This window comes from Mandrillus leucophaeus, unplaced genomic scaffold (genome assembly GCF_000951045.1).
Source record: "Mandrillus leucophaeus isolate KB7577 unplaced genomic scaffold, Mleu.le_1.0 Scaffold299, whole genome shotgun sequence".
Lineage (NCBI taxonomy): Eukaryota > Metazoa > Chordata > Mammalia > Primates > Cercopithecidae > Mandrillus > Mandrillus leucophaeus.
In genome coordinates this window covers 2133224-2160513 of record NW_012103131.1, presented here as the reverse complement: position 1 = coordinate 2160513, position 27290 = coordinate 2133224, and the positions used below count along the sequence as shown (strand labels likewise).

Sequence of the window (27290 nt, the reverse complement as noted above, 5' to 3'; positions counted from 1 at the left end):
GAGGAACTGAGTAACTTAACACAGCTGAGGTTTGAACCCAGGTCCTTGCCCTTTCCGCTACACCAAGTGACTGTTGCTCAGTAGACTCCTACATCATGGCCATTGTGACTTGAAAGAGTTATAGTTGTTTGTGCAGAAGTGATACTGAATGAAGGGGGCAGGGGCACCCCGAATCCTCTTCTTGGAGGCCTACCGAGGCCCTTTGTACAGTGTGACGTGAGGGCCTAGCGCTTGGGGCAGTTTGCCATTAAAAATTAGCTTCTATTCGTGTTTCTTTTGTCTGGTGATCTGACCCAACAAATCGCTTTCTGTTCCCTGAGCGAATGGGGAAAACACAGGGCTAAACATAGCCTTGATTGTTTTTACTTTTCTCATATTGTACTTCTCAAAGCGATAAAGATAGAAACAATTACAATATTATCTGCCTGCAGACTGAACAAGTGGCCACCTGGCTGGTGTTGATACCCAATAACAGTGCTTTGCATTTTCTGAGTCTCTTAGACATGACTCTGCCAACCCATCTCCTGGCTGAGTCACACATGGCCACATGGCCCAGGTGGGGCAGACAGTTCAGGCCACAGCCCAGGTTGGACTTACCTGGCCAAGGAAGACTCACCTTTGCCAAGGACAAAAGACAGGTGTATCCAAGGGGACACCACATCCTCTTGTAGCTTTTATCTGCAGTTTGCAATCCACTCCCTCATTCATGCACCACTAAGGGCTGCTGTGTGCCTTGCTCTGTGCTAGGCACTGGGGAGCCACACTGGGGCTGTGCTTGAGAGTCTGTGGCTTTAGGAGGAGAAGTAGATGTGTAAGCAGATCCCTAAAGTTCAGGTACCTCTGTGCTGTACAGTCACAGAGCTAGGAGAAGGCGTATCTTCAGAGGATCTTTGAGTTGGCTTTTTAAATGAGGAGACTCTTGGTGAAATGAGGATAAAGGCAGGAAAAGAACATTCCAGGCCTTTGCAAGGGTGTGAATGAGTGAAAGAGCTGATGTTGGGGGAAGCTACAACTTCTCTTCACAGTTAAAAACTGACTCTTCGAATCTTCCCTACAACAAATCTTATAGGCCATAGAAGCTTACTCTGTAACATAGAAGGAGTAGGTCCTGTAGGAATTCATCACCCAGCTCTGATGTCCCTGGGTTTTGGTGGTTACCTCAAGGCCCAGCAAGTTGGACTTCCAGCCTTTCTGCATATAGGTCTTACCTGTGCTTGCTCCTGCAGTCTAGTTACTTAAACTTTAGTTTTATAAAGAATCGCTGGTGCATAAGAATTACCCTTTTGGGTTGTCTACACAAAGCTGGGTGGAGGAGGTGTACTTTGTGGGCTGGTTCAGGAATTCTTCAAGGATGGTTTTGACTCTATGTGATTATTTTCTGACCTCCACTGTCATAGGAGGTTTGCTACCTGGAGTGTAGGGTTTGTTGGGGGAAATGATGAGGAGATGGGCCCGGGTGCCAGTCTGAAATGCTTGTCTTCTTTCCCAGAAGCAGCGGGTGACAACTGAAGCGAATAGGCCACAATAGGTGGGGGCTTCAGGAAGTTATCTAGAGGCAGTGAAGAGGTAGGCCTGGAGTAGGGAGGCCCTGAGGGATCCCTTCAAGAAGCACCAAGATCGCAGGCTGGCCATGGGAAAGGAAGGGCAGATGGGAGGGATGGTTTAGCTGCCTCCCGATTTCCCTTTCTTCTATGATTTCCCTAGAGATGGGAAAAATTCCAGGCCAGTGGCGCAAAAATGGAATAGAAAATGGCATCCTCTGAGAGTGGGATCAACTCCTTTTCATCTCACGGGTTTCCCCGAGGCCTGGCGGAGACACAGTCTGTAGTATGTCTCAGGCTCCGTGAGCACCGGCCACCCTTGCTGCTCTGTGCCAAACCCGTTGGTTTTTTCCTCAGTCGGCCACATTCCTGGCCCATCTGGTGCCTCAGTGCCTTGTCTCAAAAGAGAAGTTAGTGGCCAGCGTTTGGTACAGCAACTTCCTGAAAACCCAGAGGAGCCAACTCAGCAGAGGGCGGGCTGTGGGCCCCCACCCTGACCCTGGCTCACTTCCTGAGTTCAGCAAGGGCACAGCACCAGTGGGCTTGGTGGTCACATCCCCCACATATTCGGTAAGACATTTTTTCTCAGAACATTTGGAGACTATAGAAAAACAAAAGAGAAAAAATAAATTAACCAACCAGCTGTCTGCCAATCCACTTTAACATTTTGGTTTATTTCCTTCTTACCTTCACATACAACAGACATATTTTGCTAAGTAGAAATCACACCCTCTATACAGTTTTACATCCTATTTCTTTATGCTCAACTTTATATTATTATCATTTCCCCACATCATTTAATGTTCTTTGAAACTCTGCTTCTTCATGCTCCATGTTATTCCTTGATAATTTATTTAACCAGCCCCTGCTGTAAGATGTTTTAATTATGTTTACCATTTTGCTATCGCTCATCATTTTGATGAACATCATCATACATAAATCTTCACTTTTTTCTTAGGATAACTTTCTGTTTTCTTTTAAATTAGATAACTGGGATATTTGTGACTCTGTCAACAAGAGTTTATATTTCCTTTAATTTTACTTTATAGCCGGTCACGGTGGCTCATGCCTGTAATCCCAGCACTTTGGGAGGCCAAGGTGGGTGGATCACTTGAGGCCAGGAGTTTGAGACCAGCCTGGCCAACATGGTGAAACTCCATGTCTACAAAAAATACAAAAATTAGCTGGGCTTGTGGTACACGTCCATAATCCCAGCTACTTAGGAGACTGAGGCACCAGAATAGCTTGAATCTGGGAGGTGGAGGTTGCAGTGAGCTGGGATTATGCCACTGTACTCCAGCCTGGGCCACAGAGCCAGGTCCTGTCTGAAAAAAAATTTTTTTTTACTTTATATTAGTTTATTGGACTTTCAGCTGCTGCCCAGTGTCAAGTTGAAGCTGATTTAATAGAATGGTGAATACCCAAAGGGAATGGTTTCCTTGGTGGTGAAGCCTGTCTGAACAACCTAATATAACTTGCAGGAAGGGGTACGTTGGATGGTTTTTGGAAGTAATTGATCCAGTCTAGTTGGAGGAGCAGATATTGAGACCTGCTGTGGTCAGGCCCTGGGAAATTTCAGAGATGAGATGAACGATGTATGATGAAGGAATTGGATGTTTAGCGACAGTCTTGCTTTGTTGCAGCTGGCTTGCCTGGGCTTTTGGAAGGTTTCTCTCCTGCATCTCCAGCTTCTGAGGCCCTCCATGAATACAGCCTCTGGATAATTTCTAGCAGTGTCCCCTGCCAGGGTCCCAGCCCCTCAATCTGTATCTCATGACCTTGGCAGGATGCCCAAGAGGAAGGAGTACCACTGTTAGCTGTGCCTTAGCTTTTCCTCTGGGCTCCTGGCCCTCCCTTTGGGCTGCACAGGTCATTCCCGTTGAGTCAGTCAAGAAGCTGCTGCTTGTGACGCTCAGCTGGCTGTGTCTCTTGGTGCCCTTTGAGGAGTGGCCACTGGTAGAGGAGATAGGTTTGTAGTCCTTGCTGCCTCGAGCACTCATGGGTTAAGTCTCAGTTTTCTGCACCTGAGCCCATCTTGCCTGACCCATAAACTCCTTAAGGCCAGGGCCAGAGTCAGGCTCCCCTGCAGTCTGCCTCAGCGCTGCAGTGTAGTGAAAAGGGCCTGTGCTCTGGGGCCTGACTAAGCTGGGTTTACATCCTGTCTGGTGCTAGCTCTGTGGCCTTGGGCTAGTTGCTGAATGTCCCCCAAACCTTGATCTCCTGATCTGGTCCATGATGGTACCTGCACTCAGGGTGCTGTGTGGATTACACAGCCCGGGTGAATGCTCAGTAAGTGATCTGCATTGCTGTGAGACCCTGCGTGCATTTAAATACCTACCAAATATCATTTCAGGTTTCACTTGTATTCTTCTCTTGACTGACTCAAGCCATTCACATGTGCATGATTTATAAATATATATAGGTTCGAGAAAATAGTACTAACAGGTTGTTCCCTGACAGCATGGCATATTTCTTAACTTTGCTTTTATACCGTAGACTTGAATACAAGAACTATGTCAAATTTATCTTTGCATCTCCTAAAATTCCCCACATGGTGCCTGATTTCATAGTAGAAAAACAGTAAATAGTTCTTGAATATTTCACAAAATAAAGGGTCAAGTGCAAATGTAGCATTTCATAGCAGGATAGGTTATTTATTTGTGTATTCAAGTAAAGACCTGAATGCATAAGTTTAAGTGGTGCCCTTAAGTCTGTGAAGCCCAAGACTTGTTCTTATAGATTTTAATTGCTTTAAGTGAAAAATCGAGTGAACACAGAGAAAATGCTGTGATTGGCAGCCATTGGTGACATCGATGTTGAGCATTTTGATGGAGGTGATCTAAATCAGTACCAGCTCCAGCTTCTATTAGCAAAGGCTTTCAAGGTGGAATTGGGGTGAACTAACCTGGCAGTGCCCCAGCCATCTTTTGGCCTTGGCCATCTGAGGTGTTGAGACATCTTTGGTTGTGGTCTTCTGCCAGGGCATCGAGTCCCCGTCCTGAGAACTGCAGAGAACCCAGTGGCACTTAACGTATGTCTTGTCCTGACTGTCTTACTGGCCAGGGCAGGGCTCAGGGCAAGTCGGTTTCCCACCCATAAGATGAGAAAGCATTTTGGATGAAAAATATTGCTTTGGATTCTCCTGGGAGACAGTATGGTACACTGGAAAGAAAACCATATCAGGAGTCCCAGGGGTGTATCTGGATTCTAGGCCCTGCTCCGCTTCCAACTTCCAACTTAAAGCCTTGAGATTCACTTCTCCTCTCTGAGCCTCAGTTTCTCATCTGTAAAATGAGGTTGGACTGGATGGTTTCTAAGGGCCTTTTGGCTCTAAGATACTGTGTTTGAAACGGGCTGTTGGTGTGGAGATATTAAAGGGCTGGAGTGAAGGCCTTCTCAAATCCTGTTTTCTCCTTGTCATTTATGAACCAGAAAATGACAGATGGCGAGACCTGGACAGGAAATGCCCTCTTCAGATTGACCAACCGAGCACGAGCATCTGGGAATGCCTGCCTGAAAAGGACAACTCACTATGGCACCGGGAGGCAGTGACCGCCTGTGCTGTGACCAGCCTAATCAAAGACCTCAGCATCAGCGACCACAACGGGAACCCCTCAGCACCCCCTAGCAAGCGTCAGTGCCGCTCACTGTCCTTCTCCGATGAGATGTCCAGCTGCCGGACATCATGGAGGCCCCTGGGCTCCAAAGTCTGGACTCCTGTGGAAAAGAGACGCTGCTACAGTGGGGGCAGCGTCCAGCGCTATTCCAACGGCTTCAGCACCATGCAGAGGAGCTCCAGCTTCAGCCTCCCTTCCCGGGCCAATGTGCTGTCCTCACCCTGCGACCAGGCAGGACTCCACCATCGATTTGGAGGGCAGCCCTGCCAAGGGGTGCCAGGCTCAGCCCCGTGTGGACAGGCAGGTGACACCTGGAACCCTGACCCGCACCCCATGGGAGGGGGCCGGCTGGACCTGCAACGGTCCCTCTCTTGCTCACATGAGCAGTTTTCCTTTGTGGAATACTGTCCTCCCTCAGCCAACAGCACACCTGCCTCCACGCCAGAGCTGGCAAGACGCTCCAGCGGCCTTTCCCGCAGCCGCTCCCAGCCGTGTGTCCTTAACGATAAGAAGGTCGGTGTTAAAAGGCGGCGCCCTGAAGAAGTGCAAGAGCAGAGGCCTTCTCTAGACCTTGCCAAGATGGCACAGGTAAGAGCCCCAGCATCCTGGAGTCACCTTGGTGCTCACTGGAGCCTCTGCTGGGTCTGGGCCGTCCTAGACAAGCATAGAACACCAGTTTCAGAAATACCCAGGAGTGGGTTAGTTTCCTTGTTTTTAAAAATCCTTTTCAAAGAAAGATTATTTCCAGTTGGTTTTTTAAAAGCGTTTATTTCTTTCTATTTACAACCAAATATTCCCTTTCACTGTGAGTGCAGTGCTAGGGGTACAAGGGCAGGTGGATGGGGAGAGGTGGGCTGTTGGTGGGCAGACTCACTGGACCAAACACTGGTGTTCCCCTCCGGCCCTTCACTGAAGCCATCTCTCCCAGGAAGCCGCCCCTGCAGCTGCTGCAAGAAACGTTTACACACACTGGGATTCAGTGTCCCTTGGATTTTGCTGGTCCTGAGATCAGGGGTGTGGGTAATGGTTTCCGAGAGCTAGTGATTGTGGAGAGCTTATTCCTTTGATTAAACTGTTGAAATGTGAGGCCCTCAAGATGCTGTGACCAACATTCTCTGAGCTGCCTCTGCAGTCATCCTTGCCCTTTGCTGTAGAAGTATCTGGCCACACGCCCCTGTCACTTGGACTTTATCCTCTTTGTCTTGGAGCTCTGCCTTGTGCTAACACTGATCTTGGATATTGATTTGAATGAGATGAACTTGGAGTTCATACTCTGTCATCAGGAGCGTCTCTGAGCCTGAGAGTTGGCTGCATCTGGTTCTGGCTGGGGATGAGGAAGTGGTGCTGGCCCTTGTGACCTCCGACTCAAGGATGGGTGGATGTGATGGGCCACAACACTATTGGCTCTGTGTTCATCTAGGAGCTGTCAGTTGCTTAATGCCGCAGTCTGACCATCATCTTTTCTGGACTTATTTATGTAAACATTGGTCTCACTGGGTTTCAAGGGGTGAAGATCTTCTTGTTGGTGAGGATGGTTTCAGAGGGGTTGGCCTTGGTCACTCAGCACTATGGCCACATCCAGGGCAGGAGGGCTCATCGTGCTCACTGTGTTTTGGGCGGGCATAGCTGACTTCCTTCCAAGCCCAATGTTGTTTTCTCAATTGGATCTTCTTTCCTTTTACAAAGAATGTGCAGTTTCTCTTCATGGGGTTTTGTTATTCTCTCCTTTAGTTCCTACTCCCAACATAGAGGTCTACCCAGAAAAGAAGAGGTGCAGGTGTCTGAAGTCTAAAGCATATCTGGCCCCAGAGTCCAGACTTTCTGGCTACCTTTGTTCAAGAGCCTGGGCACTGGCTGGGGCAGTGGGAGGGCAAGATGGTGGTGTGCTTGTTCCTCCCCTGTGTCAGTGGGATCCGCCTGGGGGAGAGCCTGAAGGGGTGTGGGTCAGCGCTCCTGCCCCTCCTCAGCTAGTTTCCACTTCTTTCATCGTGGCTCCAGGCGTGTGCCGTTCTTTTTGCAGTGTAGTGGAACGTTCTTGACTTTACTAGCTGGACAGGGATTGAACGCATTTATTGGACACCAAGAGGACTTTCCCTTCTCCAGAAAAATGTAAATAGGTAAAAAGTCTGGAAAGGTGACAGATTTGGGTGACTTCTGAGGAAAACCCAGAGCCCAGAGTTCTGGGTATGATAATGCTTCAGTTACATTTTTAATGCTGAGCATATTTTATTACCTAATGAGTAGATAGATAATAAAAACAACATACATGTTATTATATGTTACTAGCCACAGCTGGAATAACACCACTGGCATCATTGGAGACATTTCTTGACCTCGTTTGGTTAGATACTATTTAAAAATACAATGCTCAGTGGGGCTGCGCCCAGTTGTATAGATGGCTTCATTGGCCCCAGGCAGGCCTCCCAGATCTGGGAAGGTGCGTGGAACCTGAGGAGGCTGCTCTGGCTCAGCCTGTCTGTCCTTGGCCGCCTTCTTGGCAGCGGGTCTTGAGCACAGGGAAAGTAGAGAGGGGCCTCTGGAAAGTGTGTGTGCCCAAGGCCTATGGCCAGAGCCCTGAGGCTGGGCCCGTGAACGCTGAGCCATGCCCCCACCAAGAGTCTAGACCCTAGTCAGCCCTCTTTTCATGGGGCTCGGCCTGCTTTGGCTCCATCATCAGTTGATTTCTAGCCTGGGGAGGTGGGCCTTGCTTTTCTGTGGGGCCCTGAGAACGAAGCCTAGGGTATCCATACTATGTATTTATCAAGAGCCCTGGACAGTGCAGGGCCTCGTGCATGGTAACCTGATGAGCTGGGCATGTTGCTGGTGTACAAGGACTAACATGTTGCTAGATGGCCACTGAGGTTAGACCACTAGCCACAGACCCCAGTTTCTACATGCTGTGGCTTCACTCAACATTTGGGACCACTGAGAAGGGGCTGGGGTCTGCTCTGCATGCCCATGGAGGCAAGACTTGGAGTTGGGCTTTCCATATCTTTGGAAGGGTAGGCTTGTACCCAGGTGTGGCCCACGCTTCCTTCCGCTGGGCTCTGGCTTCTCTTTCGTGGGCCTTTTGATCTTGGTTTACACATTGCCTTTGGGGGTGAGAGCTCCACTTGTGCATTCTTGTAAAGGCGCCCTTCGTATGTGGGTTCTGAGGCCAGGTGTGTGTGAGTCTGCAGAAGGCCTTTTCAGTTAGACCTTTGGAGCAGCTGGCCATTCTGAAGAGCCCCAGCTCCCCTAGAGGCCCCGACTGGGGCCCAGAGCAGATCTTGAGGGTGTGCGTGAGTACATGGGGTCTTCCCTCTGGCCATGATTCGGTATGGCCAGGTGGACTGTGGTAGTTGGAGCCCCTCCAGCCTGCCCGCAGGAAAGGGTCCAGGGAGAGAACCCAAGAGAGTAAGAGGGCAGGAAGCTCCGAGGTCCAAGGCCCTGTCCTCATCTGTATCCACAGTTGAGTTCAGCAGGAGCAAGTGCCCTGGGGTGTAGACTCTGTGCTAGAAGCAGAGGATGTCAGGAGATGTGACCTCAGAGCTTGTCCATTCCAGTCCCTCTTGAGGAAACTGAAGCTCTCTTGGTCCCTATGCTTGCCAGGGCTCTTTTGGGCATGGTGTTCACTTTTGGATCTGCATTTAGAAGGCGACATTGACACACTAGAAGGCCTCCAGAGGTAGGGCCGGAGACTGGAAGCCCTAGGCAAATTGCTTGACATGTCTGTGCAGCAAATGCCACCACTGCCACAGGACTGTGGGAGGAGCAAGAGAAACAACGTATGTGGATAATGCACTATCCATATGGGTGTGTGTTTATATATGTGTGTGTGTCCACATCTGTTGATATATGTGTGTGTGTGTCTGTGTCTATATGTACACACACGCCCCCCACCCAGTGCTTTGGCTGGCACAGGCTGGGTGCTGACAGATACTCATGATCATCGTCACAGTCACGGGACTTGGAGGGAAGGTGTGGGCTGCTTCTGGGTGCCTCCAGAGGCAGAGGTAGGAGCAGAGGGTGGACGTTCCTGGGAGGTGCCCTCAGTCTGCTATGAGAATGCCTATTTTTCGGGAGGCTGAGGTGGGCGGATCACAAGGTCAGGAGATCGAGACCATCCCATCCCGGCTCACACAGTGAAACCCCGTCTCTACTAAAAATACAAAAAAGTAGCCGGGCATGGTGGCGGGCGCCTGTAGTCCCAGCTACTCGGGAGGCTGAGGCAGGAGAATGGCGTGAACCCGGGAGGCAGAGCTTGCAGTGAACTGAGATCGCGCCACCGCACTCCAGCCTGGGTGACAGAGCGAGACTCCGTCTCAAAAAAAAAGAATGCCTATGCCTATTTTTCTTTGTTTGTCCACCGTTTTCCCTGTGTTTCCATCCTCCCTTTTCTGTTCATGCCACTTTCTGTGTCTTGTTTGTTCGTCTTCTTGCCTCATCGCTTTTCTTTTGTAAATGGGAAGGAGGCCTGCCCTGCAGCTCAGCTCAGCCTGCAGTCAACTCTGTGTTCAGAGCCCAGGGTTATGAAATGGTGACAGAATTGGATTCGCCGCCCCTCTTGCCAGAGGAAGTTGGCCGTGTGTGAGCATTCTCCTATCTGTCACCCTTGAAACGAGGGTGGAAATATCCCGGGGGCGCGCTGGCCACCCTACCCCTTTCTAGCCGCATCCCTGGGGGACAGCTGTCCCAGTTAACTCTTGTCTGTTGGGGATGAGACACACAGGGTGGGGTGTCGACATTGCTTTCAGATTGTCTTTGCTCATGTCTTCTTAAAACCCCAATGCCAAGAGAGCAGGCAGAGATGCTGAATGAGGCTGCAGGTGAGGTGGCCATCTGGATCCTGAGTCGGGGAGACTGACTGTAGTGAGGAAAGCGCTAATGGGGGAAATGACGCAGGGACCTAGTCCCGCAGTGGCTGCCCTCCCTGTACTTGTAATTACAACCACTTGGTTCCACAGAGCAAGTTGCCCAAAGGCAGCTCAGAGGACTGGCTGTGCTGCTATCCCTGCGCAAGCCTGGCCCCGTGGGCCTCCTGCACAGCTTTCCTCCTCACATGGTGTTTTTGGCCCTCCTGGTTGGTGTTCTCTGTGAGGCTGCAGCCTTCCTTTTGCAGAATGACAATGTGTGCCATTGAGGGCAGGGCCCAGCCTGAGGGTGTGACTCGTTTATTAGCAGGACTTTTGCTGACATTTTCCTTACTGCTTTTTTGAGACCTGGTTTGACCACCCAGCATTGGTTGGCTCCCAGCAAGACTTGAGCTATATGAGGCCATTTAGACATAGATCACATGTGTGTGAGCAAAGATTTCAGAAAAAAGCAACAATTAAAAAGATCACCCATTGAATGCAGTCCCCCTGGGTGTCATAGTCCCTGCTGTATTTTTAACTCCAAGCTGGTCATCTTGAAAGAGCAACAACAGAAGCAAGATGTTTGTGGGGAGGGGTCAGGATGCCGAAACAGAGGTTTGATTGATTGCAGCTGCCCACACACTGAGTCCCCAAACCTCCCTGAGCAGGCCTCAGAACAGGCAGCAACTGTTGTGTTAGCAGATGTTTGAGAGACCGTGAAAGCTGGCCAGGGGCAGTTTGGGGTAGAAAAGAAGCATGAGGTAGAAACCAGCATGCCAGCATGTCTTTGGGAAGCCGCTGAAAGCAGTATTCCTGGGGGTGAGTCCAGGAGAGCTGGGTGGGCGGGGCTACAGGGGCTGTGCAGGATGAGGGGTTGCTGCAGGAAGTCGTGAGAGCTTGTGCAGATGCTCATCAGTGACTCGCAGCTCTTTGCTGGACAGGTCCTCTGCAAGTGAAGCCCCCCGGCCAGCTTCCACTTTCCATCTTTTGTGCCGGTGGGGCCACCTTTGAGGGACAGTGGCCCTTCTTGGTCGCCATGGGGTTGGCTACATGACTTCTTGCTCAGGCACTCCCAGCAGCTGCAGGCCAGCTGTGCCTTTCCTTGGCCAAGTTTCTGTGTGGCAGACCCAGCTTGCCTGCACCTTTGTGACTTTCTCCTGTCCACCCTGCCAGTGGCTGTTCCCCTTCAGTTGCTTACGGTTGCCGCCGCCCTGCACCCTCAGCACCCTTCCTCTCAGGGTGGGAAGCTGTGCCGATGGCAAGTAGAGGAATTCAGAGGTGGAGCACCCTTTATAACACGGACTGCAGACAATGTGAAGATCTGGTGAGAGAGGTAGGCTTGGAAAGCCCTAGAAAGCCCATTGGAATGAAAGAAATGCTAGATACAAGTAAAGGCAAAAACTTTTGTGGGCAGGCACATGGGAGTAGTTGCTTCTGACTTAGAGATAGTTAGGATAGACTTGAACAAAGGAAGAGAGCCTGTAAGACCTGGGCTGTCAGAGTTTAGGGATGTCAAGGGGGCAGCTTTGGGTGCTGAACTAGCACGCCTCCTTCCGTGCTCTTGACAGACATTGCTAATCAATCATGGCAGCCTTTTCAGGTGAACTTAGTGGAGGTCTTAGAATCCTCCCCTTGGCAGTCTTGGCAGCCATTGCTAATTGATGGGTAACTGAACGTTATCTGCCATCTCTGTTCTAACCCATCCCCTCACTTGAGGATGAGGCCTCTAGAGTCCAGGAAGAGTTGGGGCCTTGCCCAAAGTCACATGGTGAGGCACCCCGGAAGGTGGGAACCCTGACCTCTTGACCCCAGGCTCAGTGCTCCCGCTGCTGTGCTTGGTCCTGGGTGAGGACCACTCAGCTGGCCCTTCCAGAGAACTGATGTGCATGGGGCATAGAGAGTGTGGCAGTGAGAAGTAGGAGCTTCAGAGTCAGATAACTGGGGCTGTGTCCCCATTCTGCCACTTTTGAGCTGTGTGCCCCAGGCCTCATGTCTGTGTCTGTAAAATGGGAATGGCAGTGCCTGTTGCTCACGAGTGTGGGAGGAATCATGTGGCATGGATCTGGCACATAGTTGGCACTCAGCAAATGCCAGCTTTGATGAACAAAGAAAGCCCGGGCCTGCTGCAGCCTTTCTCCCATGGTAGCTCCCCTCGTACCCTCTGCTGCTCTGGGCAGTGTCCTGGGCTCTCCACTCTTGGTGGGCTGGGATCCTGCCAGCCGTGGCGCATGCTGGCGTCAGGCTTCCAGGAGACTAGTTTCAGCTCTAGTCCTCGTCTTCCCTGCTTCCCATCCTTTCCCTCCCTTTCTTCCCTTTCTTTTGACGGAGTGTTGCTCTGTTGCCCAGGTTGGCGTGCAGTGGTGAGATCTTGACTCACTGCAGCCTCCGCCCAGATCCCTCCTTTCTGTCTCTAGTCACAGCCCTCAGGTTGCACAAGCAATCTGCTTAAGGTCACTGGGATCGAGGCCGAGTGTTGACACAATAGCTTTGCTCTCCTGGGGAAGAGGAAAATGGGAGTTCATCTGGGGACTGCTAGGGAGGCAGCTTTTAGTGCCACTTACTGATTTCCATGCTTCAATTGAGAGCCATCCTGAGCAGAGAATGTTTGAGAAGCTATGAGGCTCTGGGAGGCCCCGGCCCTCTGAAGTAGGGGCCCTTTCCTAAGCCAGCTGCTCAGATGAGAGCCCCGGGTGTGCTGGGCGTGCTCTTGGCTTGCCAGGCCCTGCTCTGGTGCTGGCAAAGAGGCTTCAGAGACCCTAGCAGGCTCTGCCCTTGGAAGGCTTATGGGCCGGAGGGAGAACGAGGCCTTACCAGCTGAGGCCTCGCCACATCAGAGGATATCGCCAGTCTTGCTTCATGGAAGCCAGAGTAAGAACAGCCTGTGGGTCAGCTGGCTCTTGCCCCTTTGACTGGTTCAACTCCAAGGGCTCCCAGTGGAAGGTTTAGAGAAACCCTCATGTTTTTCCCAGGCTGCTGAAGGAGAAGCAGAGAGCATGGGCTGAGACAAGGAGACAGAGGGCTGGTGGGAGAGCGGGGCCTCAGGCTGGAGCCCTGCCCACGAACTGAGCCCCATCCTCATCCTGGGCAACTTATGGAATCTCTTCATGGTTCAGTTTCCCCATCTTCAAGGAAGGGTGGCGACGCCCTCTCTCACTGTGTTAAATGTCTCATTAAATGAGTTCATCTGTATGAAGTGCTCGGAGCTTAGTACTGTGTGCCCAGGACATGTGCTCAGTAAGAGTTGGCTGCCATATTGGGAGTCGCACTTTAGGAGTAAGGGGAGAAATTTGGCAAAAGGAGGGACCTGCTGTTCTTCAAGTGTGAACTATCCTCCCCTCAGGAATTCCTTGTCTCTGCAGCGCTGACGTGCTCTGCCGCATCCCTGCTCCCCAGAAGAAGGCCTCACCTGAGGTCACAACTGAGTTGTTGAGCGGTGCTGCAGGGGTATGAGTCCCGGGCTCTGTAACTCTGAGGGCAGGGATTTGCCTTATTGCCACGTGGTAGAGGCCTCTCATATCCGAAGGGAAACAGAGGTACGCTGTTGTTGGAATAGAGCTGCGGTTGGAGTCAGAAGAGCTGGGTTTGAGAGGCACTCTGCCACCTGGCTGTGTGGTGACTGTGAGCCGGTTGCCCTGCTTCTCTGAGCCTCGGGTTTCTGACCGTGCGTGCACCTGCCCAGGTGTAGCCATGAGTGTCAGGTTACCTGGAAGCCAACACACTGCAGGTTCCTAGACCTTGTCCGAGAGAGTCTGAATTAGCAGGTCTGGGGCAGAACCCTAATACCTCGGGGTCCCAGAGATGGGCATATTCCTAGCCCAGTGACTCCACAGATGCCCAGGGACTAGTTTGTGTCATACGGAGATGGCATTGAGAGTTCAGGTCCCTCAGTCAGGAGGTACCAGCTCAGCCTGGATTAGGAAGGGTCTGACCTGGAGGAGGATCCAGGTCCTAGGGTGAGTGCCCACTGAGCTGCTGTACCAAGCAGAGCAATGGTTTCCCCGCCTGCCAATGAAACTGCCCATGCAGGAGGGCTCGGGGTTGACTTACGCTGAGTTGAGTACAAGGCGCTGCTTCAGAAATGTCTGGAAAGCCTGTTCTAGTATATGGTGTTGAACATTTCCGAGGCAAGTTCTCATGGGTGGGTTGTTAAGGGCAAGTTCCACACCCTGTTTGATATCCTGCCTTGTGTGCAACGGCAGAGTGAATGAATGACAGGAACTCTGAGTGCAGGGTAGAAGCATTAGTAGGTTTTAAGCAGGGGAGCAAAAGCACCCCGTAAAAAGCTCCTCTGGCACGACAGTGAGCAGCATGGACTGTAGGTTCTGGGGGAGGTGGGGAGGCCAGGCAGGAGGCTATTGGCAAACATGAAGGTGGGCTAGACGATGGTGGGGGCAGTGGAAGTGGTGATAGGCATAAGGGGCTCAAGAAATGTTCTCAAGATAAAAGCAGCAGGGCTGACTTCCAACTCACCCTAGTCATAGGCTTCACTGGGCAGAGAATCAATCATCTTAATCCCCAAAGGTGGCAACTTTCTTTAAACTACCCTGTTTGGTGTTTGTTCATCGTAAGTCCCTCTTGTTATCTAACTTGCAGTCCTCACTTTGACTGTATTTCTTCTTGATCTGTTCTCAGTAGAACTGAAATCCAGTGGATCACCATTACCTATTTTGTCTCTGTATGAAAGTATCTATGGGACTCTCTTACCTCCTGTCCTTGCACATCTGTGATTTGCTAGCCCAGCTGCTCCTTGCCACTGGGGAGGCCCCATTCCTTACCCTTTCCTGTCAGCCCTCAGTTTGCAAACTTCTGACTGCTTTGCCCAAGCTTCTCTGTTCTTGTCCACTTGAAAGTGGCTGCCCATTCTGAACTCTGGGCTGGAGAAGGGCTGGGGGCAGCTTAGGGCCACAGGAGGATTCTTTCATGGTTTCTAACGCTTGTCACGCTGGATCTTGTCTCAGCTCTGCCACATCTGGTCAGTTTACAACAGCTGGGACAGCAGCTCCCGGAAACAAGGGGCCTGTGATGGCCTCCTCAATTCTCCTAATGAAGCCGAGTAATCCCCAGCTGGGCCTCAGAGGATGCAGCGAAAGGGAGGTCTGCCTTATTCCTGCTTCCTTATCTGGGACATCAGGAGAACGCCTGGTGGGAAGCCCCTCCCAGCCCGAGGTTAGCATGGTGCCTGCGGGCTGTTGAGCCCGGTGAGGGCCAGAGCAGGAAGCACAAAGAGGTGCATCACCGAGATGGGTGTGGGATGGAGACAGAGCTGTGCCCAGAGCCCAGCACGGCTGGTGCCTGACCGGGCCTTTTCCCGACACCATGCAGGCTGCTGACCTTTGTGGGTCCATTAGTGTGAAGCCTTTACTTTAGCCCACTTCGCCTTTTGCAGCATGGCCCTCTGTCGCCCCAAGCACTGCACCAGTAGAGAATTTCTCCTGCTGACAGGAGCCCATTTATCTACCATTTTTGTGGTATCAGCCATCCGGAATTACCACTCTTTCTTGCAACTTCAGGCCACAGTCAAGAAATCAGAAAGCAAACGCCACACGCAGAACAAACCCTTTGCTGCAGTCCCCATGCTGGCGGGAACTTGGTTTGACTAGACTCAGAGTGGGTGTTAATTGCCTATTTATGGCCAAAAGATTAACAATGCCTCCTTTGAAAGTTAGACATAGTAGAGCTCTTGGATAATTCCTTTTTGGGAGGGGGAGGAGTGGCTTAAAAAAAAAATCTCTTGGAAAACAAAAGCAACAATTGGTTGCAAAATATAATGCAACCACCAGAAGCTTAATTTGTGAGCAGTAACGCGAGTTCACATCAGTAATGTGTCACTAGAGGTCATCAGGCACCCCCCCTTTCCCTGAAGGGCCCCAGACTGCATTTACTCCTCATGGAGTAGTGGTGGCGGTATGGAGGCCCCCGCTGTTTCACTGCTGGAGCTCTGTGGGTGGAGTGGGTGAGGCAGGCCTCCTGGGTCAGCCAGGGCCTGTCAGAGGCAGAAACCAGCCCTTTAGATGAGGTGAATTCACTGTGAGCAATGGTTAGCTAGGTTTCTGAAAAACTGAAAAGCCAAGAAGAGAAAAAGAAGTATTAGTATCACGCAGAAGCAGCTACAGGAAGCCACTCCCCACTTTGGGCTAGGGGACCCCCGGGCAGAGACTGCACTTCTGAAAGCTTGGCAGCATGGGGTCCATTGGCCCCACTGGGCTAGGGCAAGACCTGAGAGGCGGGGGCGCCGGCCAGCTGGTCCCGCAGAAAGGGAAGGTGATGAAATTGGTTCTGTGAATGTTGGAAATGCAGCAAACGGGAAGCAACTGCTGCGAACGGAGCAGATTGCTCCTGCAGGTCTCGCAGCATGGCTGGATGATGGTAACGGCACAGGAAGCAGACGGGAGATGCACGGCCGTCTCTGTCCCCCAGCCTCGCTCTGCTCAGCATCCTTCTGTTGAATGCTGTCTGACGTTCTCCAGCGGGGCTGGAGATCTCTTCTAGCGCACGTCGCAGCTCCGTCCTAGTTTGTTCTTCACTCAGCAGATCCTTGCCTGGAGTGTGCTGGCCACCTGGCATTCAGCTAGGCCCTGGGGATGTTTCTGCAATGCAGAAAGGGGGATGGATGTCATGCAGGCCAACAACAGGCAGGCAGGGCCATTTCAGATGGCGATATTTGCGCTGAGAATCCAGCAGGCCAGCGTGGTTTGGATCACCAGGCAGGATGAGAGAAGATGGAAGTGGGACGTGGCCAGCTTTAGATTGAAGGAACAGGGAGGCCTTGTTGAGGAGGTGACACTGGCACAAATCACAGATGATGAGATGTGTTCAGCTTTGCAAAGATAATTAGGGAGAACGTCCCAAGTAGAGGGAAGGCAAGCCCCAGAGTTGGGAGTGGGCATGGTGATTGTAGGGCACAGCGAAGCTGGGGTGACTGGGGTGGGAGCGGGCGTGGTTGAGTGCAGGGTACAGCGAAGCTGAGGTTCCTGAGTCGGGGGTGCAAAGGATGCTTGAGAGATCGGCAGGGCCATCACGGTTGTCCTTGCAGGCTGGGGTGAGGAGCGGGCTTTATGCCTGGAGCCCAGGGTTGGAATGCCATCGGGGCCTCTGGGGCCAGGATCTGATGGGATGCTCAGTCACCTGCCTTACCTGACTGCTATGCTTATTTTCCACCTTGGGGCTTTGACCGCAGACGGCCCCAGGGAAACCGGTGCAAGGAGGTCATGGCAAGAAGGCACATGAGGGTGAAAGCATACCAGAGAGATGCTTAGGCCCCAGTGTCGGGCACAGGCTCAGAGGAAGTTAATCAGGCACCTCTGCAAGTGCCTCTCATGGTGATGAGTGTCACCTCCCACCCTAGGCTCACGGCGGGTCTGAGTTCTCCCCTGCCATATCTGCGCACACGTCAGCCTGGCCCTGGCTTTGGGAAGTGGGTCACTAACTCCTAATCCGCGGGCCACTGTTTGCAGGGCGTCCTCCCTCAGGCGTGTGGGCCTCACCCACCCTGTGAGCGGCTCCTCCTGTTCTGCTCTTCAGGGAAGAAAATGGAGTGCTGAGGCCATGTGTCACTGGCTGCGTGGCAGAGCGGTGAGTGGGGCCCACTCAGTCGTTGGCCTCGACAGCCCGTGGGCCCCCGTGTCTCCATAGGGCTGTCTTCCTGAGGTGAGCTCCCCCACCACTTGTGAAGCACAGGGCTCAGGGAAGTCTGCGATTTGCCCTAGGCTTTGGGTTCCCTGATGGTCAGGTGGGGATGGTGACATCCTCACGTGGGGCTGTTCCCAGCCTTTGGCCCAGGACCTGATACTCAGGCCGTGCTCAGAATGTATGGCTTTTACTTATCACATCCCTTGGGCCCATAAACAGACGGATCATTGAAACCCCAGTGGCCCTGACTTCTCCTCCCAACCGTTGAGCAGACTCTGCATTTCTTGAGCTATGAGCAGGTTGGTAAAGCCGGGCATGGAGGTGATAGAGAGGCTCTGTGGTCAGCACCATGGCCTCTTTGGAAGAGCGCTTTAGTTCTGCCTGGCACTGCGGTTCAGCTGTCCGGTTGTACAAGTCCAGGACATGAGGGAGAAGGGCCCAGTGATCTGGTGCTCTGCCACACTGAGTGGAGGCATGTGGACAGTGCGGGTTACATCCTTCAAGTGGACACATCCAGAATTTGAAATAATCCTCTTACTGCCCAAAGCAGAACCTTTGAACCATTTTTTTGGTGACTTTGCTGAAGACTTCTGAGCCCTTGGCCACTGCCTTCTACCCCCCACAACCCCCAAAATGGCTTGTCTTGAATGGTGGGGAGGAAGTCCAAGCCAGCCCTGCACTTTCCCAGGCCAGGGGCCTGGCTGGCCTCCTCTCTTGGACCTCTTGGCAGCTGCTCCAGAGGCAGCACCGGATGCCCTCCACTCACTTCCCTCTCGAGGGGCACCTTTGGAGTGACTGGCGCATCAGGCCTCGGGAGGGAGTGGCAGGAGAACCTGGCATTCTGTGTCCCAGAAGGAAAAGGCCTATCAGTGCCCACACTTGAAACTTGGCACACAAGGGGAAGGTGGTTTGAGGGCTCACTGTAACGGCGGCTGTGCCGCACCATACCCCGCCAGGCCTGGTCTGTGCACACTTGCTGGGCCCGCTCAGCCTCCATGAGGTCCCCTCTTGCCTCATGGCCCCTGGCCCCACTTCTCATCTGCCTCTTTGCTCTTGTGCCTCCTTAGGAAGATGAGACAAGGAGAGCACCCTTGTGGGCTGCCTGGGCCTTGTCGTACCTTTCTGGCTCTGTACCATGTGTCCCCTGTGGAAGGACAGGTCCTGCCGGGGATGGACTCAATGCTGTGCTCTTGTCTGCCAGGCAGTTCTAACAACAAGTGCATGTGCCTGTATCCCCTTGCTAGTTGGTAGCCAGCTTTAAACAAGCCTGATTCACCTAGAGAGTTTCCATCTCACTGTAATCTACAACAGTCTCGGGCAACAAAATTTTCTGAGAATTGATGGCAAATAAACATGGGAACAAATACCTGGCGGCAGGGGAGCCAGTGGCTAGAAAGACCCTGCTTTGAGGGGTGCAGTCCTGCTCAGACACAGTTTAGGCGAAGGGGCGAAATGGCTGTGTGTTTGGGGAGAGCATTTCTGCAGATGTTGGCTGATTATGCAGCATTAACTGTTTGGCAAGAAAAAATATCTCATCTGAAATGGTGTGAGGTTAATTGTCCCTCAGCAGAGACACCAGATCTTCAGCTTGATTCACACAGGGAAAACTATGAGCAAATATGCATGCCGGCATCGGCTGCAAACCCAGGACAGCAGGAAATGGAAGTCAGTGTCTGGCTTGGGCTCCCCTGCCGGGAGGAATCTGGGCTCCAGAGATAGGTGGGCCTGGTGTGGGGTTTGGTGTGCCCCTCACCAGCCGAGTAGCCCTGAGCAAGTTGCTGCCCCTCCCTGGGCCTCAGTGTCCTCTTCCTCATGCCGTGGGAGTTAAGCAGCCTGATGAGGGAGAGCTTCTAGAGCTGGCAGCTGTGCAGTACTGCCTGGAGAGGCTCAGCACCGGCTCGGAGTGCTTGATCTTACTTTGTTGCTGCTTGTGATCTTCCAGTAGGGTCTCTGCTTCTTATGAAATCTTCCATCTGAGGCATCTCTGGAGGCATTATTCTCGTTAGCTTGAGGGGCAGTCCAATGAGGGAGGCAGCAGCCCTCTGCCCTGTGACCCTGGCGGGGGCTGGGAGGCTGTAGTTCGAGAATGGAGAGAGTTGGGTGCCTCGCATCCCAGGCACCAGGAACAGGAACCTCTCCCAGCCCTGCCCAGTCCTCCTCAGCCCTGCAGATGTGGAGGTTAAGAGGGCAGCCTCTGACCGTGCAGGTGGAGTGCCGGGCCAGAGCTGTGGGCTGCTGACTGTTGGCAGGTGAGGTGGGGGAAGATTTGCAGAAGAAACTCACCTGTTGTATTTTCTCCTCCGGATAACCCCATGAAGAAAACACGTCGTTACCCATTTTAGAGGCCGTGGCTGAGTCTTAGAGGAAGCAGTCCAGTGAAACCAGAACTTAAGCATTGTATATAATTTAAAATTTCTAGTAGCCAGTTATTAAGAGAAGAAAGTGAAATGACTTTAAATAATATATTTAACCCAGTATTTCTAAAATACTGTCACTTCCACGTGTCATCGATGTAAGTAAATCATTAATGCATTATTTTATGTTCTTTTTTAGTACCAGTTTCAGAGATCCACTGGTGTGTCAGGTGACAGCAGGTCTCAGTTTGGCCTGGCCACTGCTCCAGCATTTAGCAGCCGCATGTAGCTTTGCCGAGTGGGGCTTTGGGGTACCGGTGTAAGAGTGGGGATTGGGGGTCAGCCTTGGTTCCCACTTGGTGCTGCCATAGACCCTTTTCCTCTGGAAGACCCCAATGCGAGCTGATAAAGGAGGAGCTGGGCAAGAGGCTCCTGCCTGAGGTGCTGAGTGCTCTGGGCTGTGCCCTCTGCCTCGGGTATAGCAGGCCTCAGGAGACCTGAGGACCAGAGCGTCTGGTGCCCACAGGCTGTCCATGGTGGAACTAGAGGTTCCTAGGCTCACCTGCTCCACCTTCCTCATGGGGTTGGTCCGGGAGGCCTGGGGAGTTCACTGTTTCCCTGAGCATCCTGCCCTGGTCTCTGAGGCATGCTTTTCTACTGTACCCATGCAGCCCCGCTCAGCCTACTGTTCCTGGTGTGTGGCCAGGGCAGGGCTGGGGGAGATGGGAGGTGGCAGGAGACGGGGTGGTACAGGAAGACAGGGGCTTCTCATCAAGGGGTGCTGAGAAGACAGCTTTGCAGCGTGACAAACCCTGGGCCATTTTTCCACGGTCGTAGTCCTGCATTTCATGACTGGGCTGTGCCTTTGTCCCCACACGTCCCCTGCTCGAGCCACTCGTGTCAGGTTCTACACAGCTGGCCAGCTGCAAGCCCCATCAGCAAGGAGCTCCTTGGGGTGAGCCCCCACCTACCAGCACTCCAGCAGTGAGTGTCAGCCTGGAAGGTTGCAGTGGCAGGTGGAGGGAAGGCCCCAGAGTGGAAGGAAATATGGCAGAGATGGCTTTGGACCAAGCCGAAGGTTCCAGAGCTATCCTGTCTCTGGGGCTTGGCAGCCTCTTAACCATAGTTTTCCTGGAAAATTGCATTTGTGGCTCTGGTTTGCCCCGCCCTTCTGGGAGGGATTCACAGGAATGTCAGGGCCTCTAGCTTATCAGCCCGGGAGCTTCAGAAATGTGGCCCTGCCCACCAGGGGAACTTTCTGGGCCCTCAGAGTCTAGGCAGCCAACAAGCTTGTAAGTTGGTTCAAATCAGCATGCATTGATTGAACACCAGCTGTAAACAAGTGCCTGGGCCAGGGCTCAGGGAAGACTAGCATGTGCAAGACCCCATCCTTACCTGTAAGGTAGGTGCAGGCTACAGGGCTGGGGTGGAGATAGCTGTGTCTGCGTAGCCGACTATAAGCCAAGTCACAGTAAGATGAGCCAGTCCCGTCCTCTGAGGATCAAGATTCAGTTCTAGATTGATCTCTTTGTTCAGCCACTATTTATTTACCTAGTATTTGCTGTGAGTCAGGCCCTTGTAGGCACCAGGGATGCAACAATAGAGAGGATAGTTAGCCCTGGCCTCCTGGAGGTCGCCGGCCCAACAAGTCATCATCTAGAAATGTGGAAAAGGCCATATCACCTGTCCATGTGACCAACGCCCAGCTCTGCCTCTGAGCCTTGGTTTTCTCACCCATCTAGCAGGATCCGTAATAGCAGTTGCCAGGACGAAATAAGATGATGGACATAGGGCTTTCATTTCTCACTTAGTATGCATATGGGATTGTTCTAGGAAGTGAGGGGCATGTTTTGGGTTCTGCCTGTCATGGGCAGGGCCTAGCATTGGCTTCTTTGCAGGGGAGCTGAGAAGCTCTCTAGTCAGGGGAACAGGCTCGGGCTGCCCCTCAGTTGGAGTGGAGAGGAGACACAGGCACATAGATGTTCCTAAGACCAGGAACAGACAGTCGGGCTGGAACTGGGGTTGGAGTGGAGACCACAGCCCTGAGAGCCACCTGGAGAGTTGGGGCTTTATTCTGTGGGCATTGGGCAGCCAAGGGTAGCCCTGGGCAGGTGTCCAGAGACTTGAACCTCACTCAGGCGGTAGACAAGTTTGCGGCAGTAAGAAAAGGCTGTGCCCATACATTTGGTACCCTTCAGTGGAGAAGGGGGCTGTGGAGCTGTGCAGAGCACTGGAGGCTGTCAACTGGTTGGGCCTGGAGCCCTTGGGAATTTCTTGCCTGGTTCTCAATGAGGGTCCAAGGGCCTGGTGCACACAAGCAAGGGCCACTGGCAGGGGTTGACCTCTGTAGGGCCAGTCAGGTGGGTTCTCCTTCTGCCTTACCAGGAAGGGAAAGTTCATTAGGGAAAAAGGAGCTTTGTCAACTTTGTCGTAGGGGAGCCAACCTGAGCCAGAAATCAGGAGCCAAGAAAGCCAGAGGCAACACTCCTGGATCAAGCCGCAGCAGAAAGAAGCTTTGGGACTTCCCTGTGGCCCCACGCAGTGAGATGATGGGGACTTCTGCCCTGGGCAGGCTACTTAACCTCTCTGTGCCTCAGTTTCTTGGTCTGAAAATTGGGTAAAAGCAGTGCCTGCATACAGCAAGTGCCTAATAAATCATTGTTTTGGAATACGGGACTATCCCATTTCTGTGGATGGTTGGGGTAGCCACTGAGCATGAGTACTGAGGGCCTGGCCTTGGGCACAGCCAGGTCCTGTCTTTTGCCGTCCTTAGGTGACTTGCTGAGGGCCGGAGAGTTGGCTAACTTTGTGCCATCTGCGTGGAATTTTCTACCCTCAGAGCTGTAGCCCTGCGGGTTTTGAAGACTGTGGGGCCTTGTAGCCCCTGGTAGAAAGGCAGATTGTGATGGCGGAGCTGGGCTTGGAGCCCAGGTCGCTGCCTTCCCGGCCCAGTGTTCAAGCTCCCCAATCTGACCAGTTTCCTAGAGGTGAGCAGCATGCCAGGGTGCACCAGCCACCATTGACTTTTGGTCCTGGAGGCCTGCTTTGGCTGGGGTCTTGCCCGCTTCCCATGAACACCAGGCACCCAGCACCTGGGAGGCAAGCCAAATATTGTCACGTGTGCTGGATTGCTTTTGAAGGCTGCCCGGGGTAAGTGAGCCCCAGTTCTGAACTTCCCTTCAGGGGCTCTGTAAAGATGCTGGAGGCTGCTCTCTGGCAAGTCTTGTGCTCGATCTGCTGGTGTCAGGCAGCCCTGGGGGCCAGCCCCAGAAGAGGTGCCAGTGTGTGCAAGTTCCATCCCTTCTCAAGTGGAGACCAGCACCTGCTCACCACAGGTGTGTCTTGGCCAGGTGAGGCCTGAGCCTCATAAGCTCCTCAGTGCCTGGTGCTGTGTGAATCTGGTGCCCAAGCTCCCTGGAAAGCATGGAGGCATCCAGGCAGCACTGACCGCAGGGCCTGGCACGGTGTTAGCTCACTTAAACCTCGCAGTGTTCATGGAGTACACTGACGAACAGGGAGGCTGGGCACAGAGGTGTCCCGTGCCTGGCTCGGGAGACCTGGGAGATTTGGCCCAGAGCCTCCTGGGTGGGTGGGAGGAGGTGAAGAGCAGTAGCATCGGTCTCTGGAGACTCCCAAGGGTAGAAGTACAGGGAATACAGGCTGCTGGTCGGCGCCCTGGGGGTAAATGAAGGCACACGACGAACCCTTGTTAAAGGCCCAAAAATCACCATGGAAAGCTTCCAGCTCCCAGAGTGCAGTTCACCATCCGGCACGAAGACATCACCTGGCAGCACGATGGGACTTCAGAAGCTCGGTCCCCAACCCAGACCTGCCGGATCAGAGTCTCTGTTTTAACAAGACCACCAGGTGCATCGTGAGCTCCTTCAATATGGAAAGGGCTGGATATGGGAGACGGGCCCTCTGTGGAAGGCCATCTCTGGTTTGTCTTTGGTTTGGGCAGCCCTCTGGCTCCTCTTGCAGCTGGGGACAGGTTGGGCCTGTTCTGCAGAGTGGGGGCCAGAGCCTTACTTGGCAGCCACTCCAGTGCTAGCCTTTCTCTAGCCTCTGATGTTGGTCGCCTGCTCACATTGTCTCTTTTCCCAGGAACGAGGGCAGTATGGTTCATGTCAGGAACCTTAGCCAGAGCTCTGTACCTCCTTTGGCCTAGGCCCCACTCCTTGGAACTTTGGACAACACACAAATGACAGCACTGATGGCTTTGGTCATGCACAGGCTTGCACTTTGTGTGTGTGTCCCGTCCACCACTGCAGCTCTGAGAGGCAGGGATGAGGCTCTGGGAGGAGATGCAGCCTGCCTTGTGGTCTTCTGGGGCCCACACTCACATGACATTGAAAGACAAGGACAAGAAGAAACAGGCTTAGATTTGAGACTTGCCCCTCAGTGTGCAAAGGACTCAGTGACCACTTCTTGTTCCTGCTCTGTGTGAGACCCCCTTTCACCTGGTCTAGGCTTGTAGACAGGTGGGCAGTCCAGGCTTGAGGCACGGTAACCAAGCAGTGGTGACAGCTGGTCCTTGAGGCCAGGGCCTGTACCTGTGTGGTTCTTTAACTAGACCTCTAGCACCTACCAAGGTGTCAGTGGTTTCCCAAAAAATCAATGAATTGACAGGAACTTGCTCTGTCGCCCAGGCTGGAGTACTGTGGTGTGATCGTAGCTCACTGTAACCTTGAACTCCTGGGCTCAAGTGATCCTCCCACCTCAGCTGGGACTACAGGTGCATGCCAGTATGCCAGGCTGATTTTTAAATCTTTTAATTTTTTGTAGAGACAGGGTCTTGCTATGTTGCATATGCTAGTCTTGAACTCCTGGCCTCAAGCGATCCTCCTGCCTGAGCCTCCCAAAGCACTGGGATTACTGATGTGAGCCACTATGCCCACCCTCTAAAATTAATTTATTGAATACATGGATGGATGGATGGATGGATGGATGGATGGATGGATGGATGGATTAACGAATGGAGGCAGGAGGCCTGGATTCTTCCCTAGTGGGCACATCAGCTCCTACATTGATGAAACTCAGTAAGCAAGGATGACACCATTGTTTATTGGGGACAGTGTGGAAGGCACTGTGCTAAGTGTTCGTGTAGTTGTGGATTATCTTTAATACAGCCCTGGAAAGTGGGTATTGTTGTGCTTGTTTTACGGAATAGGCTGAGGTTCAGAGTAGCAGCCATGGTCACAGGACCAGCTGTGGCCGTGAGGCCCATGCTTGTTCCACTCCCCAGGAAGGGGTCTGGGCAGGGCTCTGGGTGCCAGGCCCCTCCCATCTCAGGTGTTGTCCACAAAGCATTCCGGTCCAGTGAGGGCTGGAGTCATGGAACTGAGGGTTGGCTAGGACTTCCCGCCTTGCTGTGGTGGACACATGAGGATCCCTGGTGTGAGACAGCCAAGCAGCCCGGCTCACCGATCGGAACCCAGACCTGGGATGGCAGCGGGGATCTCACATGACGTCATCTAGGGAGCTTGCTCTGGCCCCTGCTAGGCCAGCCATCAGAGCCATCTAAGACAGTCTAAGGTGACAGTTGTCACTGTTCTGGGTGAAGTAGGCTAAGATTGGATCATTACTGAAATCTGAAACTTGAATTTAAGTGGTGACAACACGCAGTGCCCAAACGGGGGCAGTAATGGTGGCCTTGGTAAAGCCCAGGAGCCTGTTTAAGGAACCCCCTCGTGCTTTTGACGGGCACCAGAGGTGTTGGGGTGGTGGGGGCAGAGGACCTAAAAGGCCCCTTCCCTCCTCCCCACTGCCCTGGCCTTGAGGCCTAGAGAGACCTCGCAGTGCGGGACGGTGGCTGTGAAATTGTCTCAGAGCCCACCAGCTGGGAGAAGGAAAAGCACGGGACAGGCGCAGCCTTTATTCCGGGTGTCAGATCCTGTTTGGGTCCTTTCAGGAGGCCTGGCTTACAAGGAGAGCTAGCCTCTGCCTTTTTCCTCTGCAGCTGAGGTGGGTTAGAGGGGAGCCATGGGCCCTTCTCCTCCTGGGCCTCTCTCAACCTTCTGGGGACCTTTCTCATCACAGCATGACCTGGGGAACACTCACAGAGGACAGAGGTCCCAGTGTCTGTTGGGTTCTGTGTGGGATGCGGCATAACCTCCGTTTAATATGCTAACTATAGATCTGCTGAGTGGACAGACCCCTGGAACCTCCTGATTAGGGGGACATTCACTGTACTCATGACTCCAGTTATGGCCATGTCTTCCAGGAGTGGTGACAGCTGTCACCTCAGAGAAGGGGTCAGCACACCATAGCCCACAGGTCAGATCCTTCCATTGCCTGTGTTTTTTTTTTTAATTTCAGTGGCTTTTGGGGTACGGGTGGCCTTTGGTTTCCTGGATGAATTGTATAGTGGTAAAGTCTGAGATTTTAGTGCACCTGTCACTTAAGGGAGTGTACATTGTACCCGATATGTAGTGATTGCCTGTTTTTATAAATAAAATTTTATTTTTATAAATAAAGTTTTATTGGTACACAGCTCTGCCTGTGTACGTACATGTTGTCTCCAGCTGTTTTCACGCTGTAACGGCAGGGTTGTGTAGTGGCAGGGCTGGGTCATTATGACAGAGCCCGATAGCTTACAGAACATAAATATTTACTCTCTGGCTCTCTAAGAAAAGTTTGCTGGCACCTGATCTGGATGACCTTACATCTCGGTTTCCCCGTTTGGAAAGTCACTGGATTTGCTTGGCAATTTCTCACCAAAAGCTAAAGCTGGCCCTTGATAGGGCCCAGGAATGTGGCAGGGCTACAAGGCAGTGGCTCTGCTGTCTCAGGTTCTGCCGTGCTCACCGTTGGCCTGGTGTGGGCCCTTCCTGTGCCCCGCAGGTGGTAGGCAGGCATGCTGGTGAGGGGGCTGTGGGAAAGGGGCACTTAGTGCTCATGAAGCTTGGCTAACTGGAGCCTTGGTATCAGAGTGAGTTGTGTATTCAGCTGATCTCGGTGCACAAAAGTGTAATTTTTAAAATGAAAACTGCATTCTCCTGGGGCATTCCTCTGGAAGCACCAGCTGGGTGGTTTGTCTGGTCTTTTCCACGCTGTCTTGTGTTGGCCTCATGCTTGAGACACTGTAGGCCACAGCGAGGATGGATCGTTTCCTCTGCTTTCATTTGCTGCCTCAACTTCCTCTGTCTCCTGAAGCATTTTGGTGGGGTTGTTACACTCCATATGGTGGAACAAAACCCAGATGTGAACTGCAAGGGCAGCACTGGGCTTCTCGTCACTGAAGACAAACCCCTAGGAAGTTCACTCTGGGCTAGGCACAGTGGCTCACGCCTGTAATTCCAGCACTTTGGGAGG

At 52.6% G+C, this 27290-nt stretch overlaps 1 protein-coding gene across 1 annotated transcript in view; it reads left to right on the top strand.

The window, feature by feature from the left end:
• FAM53B (family with sequence similarity 53, member B) overlaps positions 1-27290 on the top strand; it is a 120858-nt gene that overhangs the window by 55406 nt on the left and 38162 nt on the right. The window contains exon 4 of the mRNA XM_011986421.1: positions 4974-5746. Coding sequence (XP_011841811.1) covers positions 4974-5746 — 773 coding nt within the window. The remainder of the gene's footprint in view (positions 1-4973; positions 5747-27290) is intronic.